The sequence below is a fragment of the Fulmarus glacialis genome, unplaced genomic scaffold (genome assembly GCF_000690835.1).
Source record: "Fulmarus glacialis isolate BGI_N327 unplaced genomic scaffold, ASM69083v1 scaffold1607, whole genome shotgun sequence".
Taxonomy (NCBI): domain Eukaryota; kingdom Metazoa; phylum Chordata; class Aves; order Procellariiformes; family Procellariidae; genus Fulmarus; species Fulmarus glacialis.
Genome location: NW_009221051.1, coordinates 22,074 through 22,488, shown reverse-complemented (window position 1 = coordinate 22,488; position 415 = coordinate 22,074). Strand labels below are relative to the sequence as shown.

Below are 415 nucleotides of genomic sequence, written 5' to 3'. Positions count from 1 at the left end.
CCCTGCCCCCTCAAAAGTCCTTCCCACCTGTGGAGTGGCAAGAGGTGGGACATGCTATCTGAGCAGCTCCAGGTGGTCCTGAAGAGCTTCTCATTGTGGACGAGCTGCTCTGAGAGGCACGGAGGGTGCCTGGAGCCCTGGGGACAGCCCAGAGGTTCCCCTTGCAGGTGGGGGCGAGGGGGTGACACAAGTGGCAAAGGAGCAATGCAGTGACCAGCTGGCCAAGAGCCCAGCGCAGCCCGGGCGGATGAGCCCAGACCCCCCTGGCTCCCCACGGGTCCAGACACCAGGGTAAGGGATGGGAGAGCCCGACCGGTCCCTCGGGGAGGACTTTGGGCACACCACCTGGGGAAGCCTGGACCCCCCCAGCACTTACGATGTTCATGAACTGCTCGGGGTTGACGCCGCTCGCTCC

At 65.1% G+C, this 415-nt stretch overlaps 1 protein-coding gene across 1 annotated transcript in view; it reads right to left on the bottom strand.

Moving 5' to 3' along the window:
• LOC104079044 (lipase member M-like) overlaps window positions 1-403 on the bottom strand; it is a 5,721-nt gene extending 5,318 nt beyond the window's left edge. The window contains exon 1 of the mRNA XM_009580925.1: window positions 377-403. Coding sequence (XP_009579220.1) covers window positions 377-385 — 9 coding nt within the window. The 5' untranslated portion in view covers window positions 386-403. The remainder of the gene's footprint in view (window positions 1-376) is intronic.
• Window positions 404-415: the final 12 nt, after the last annotated feature.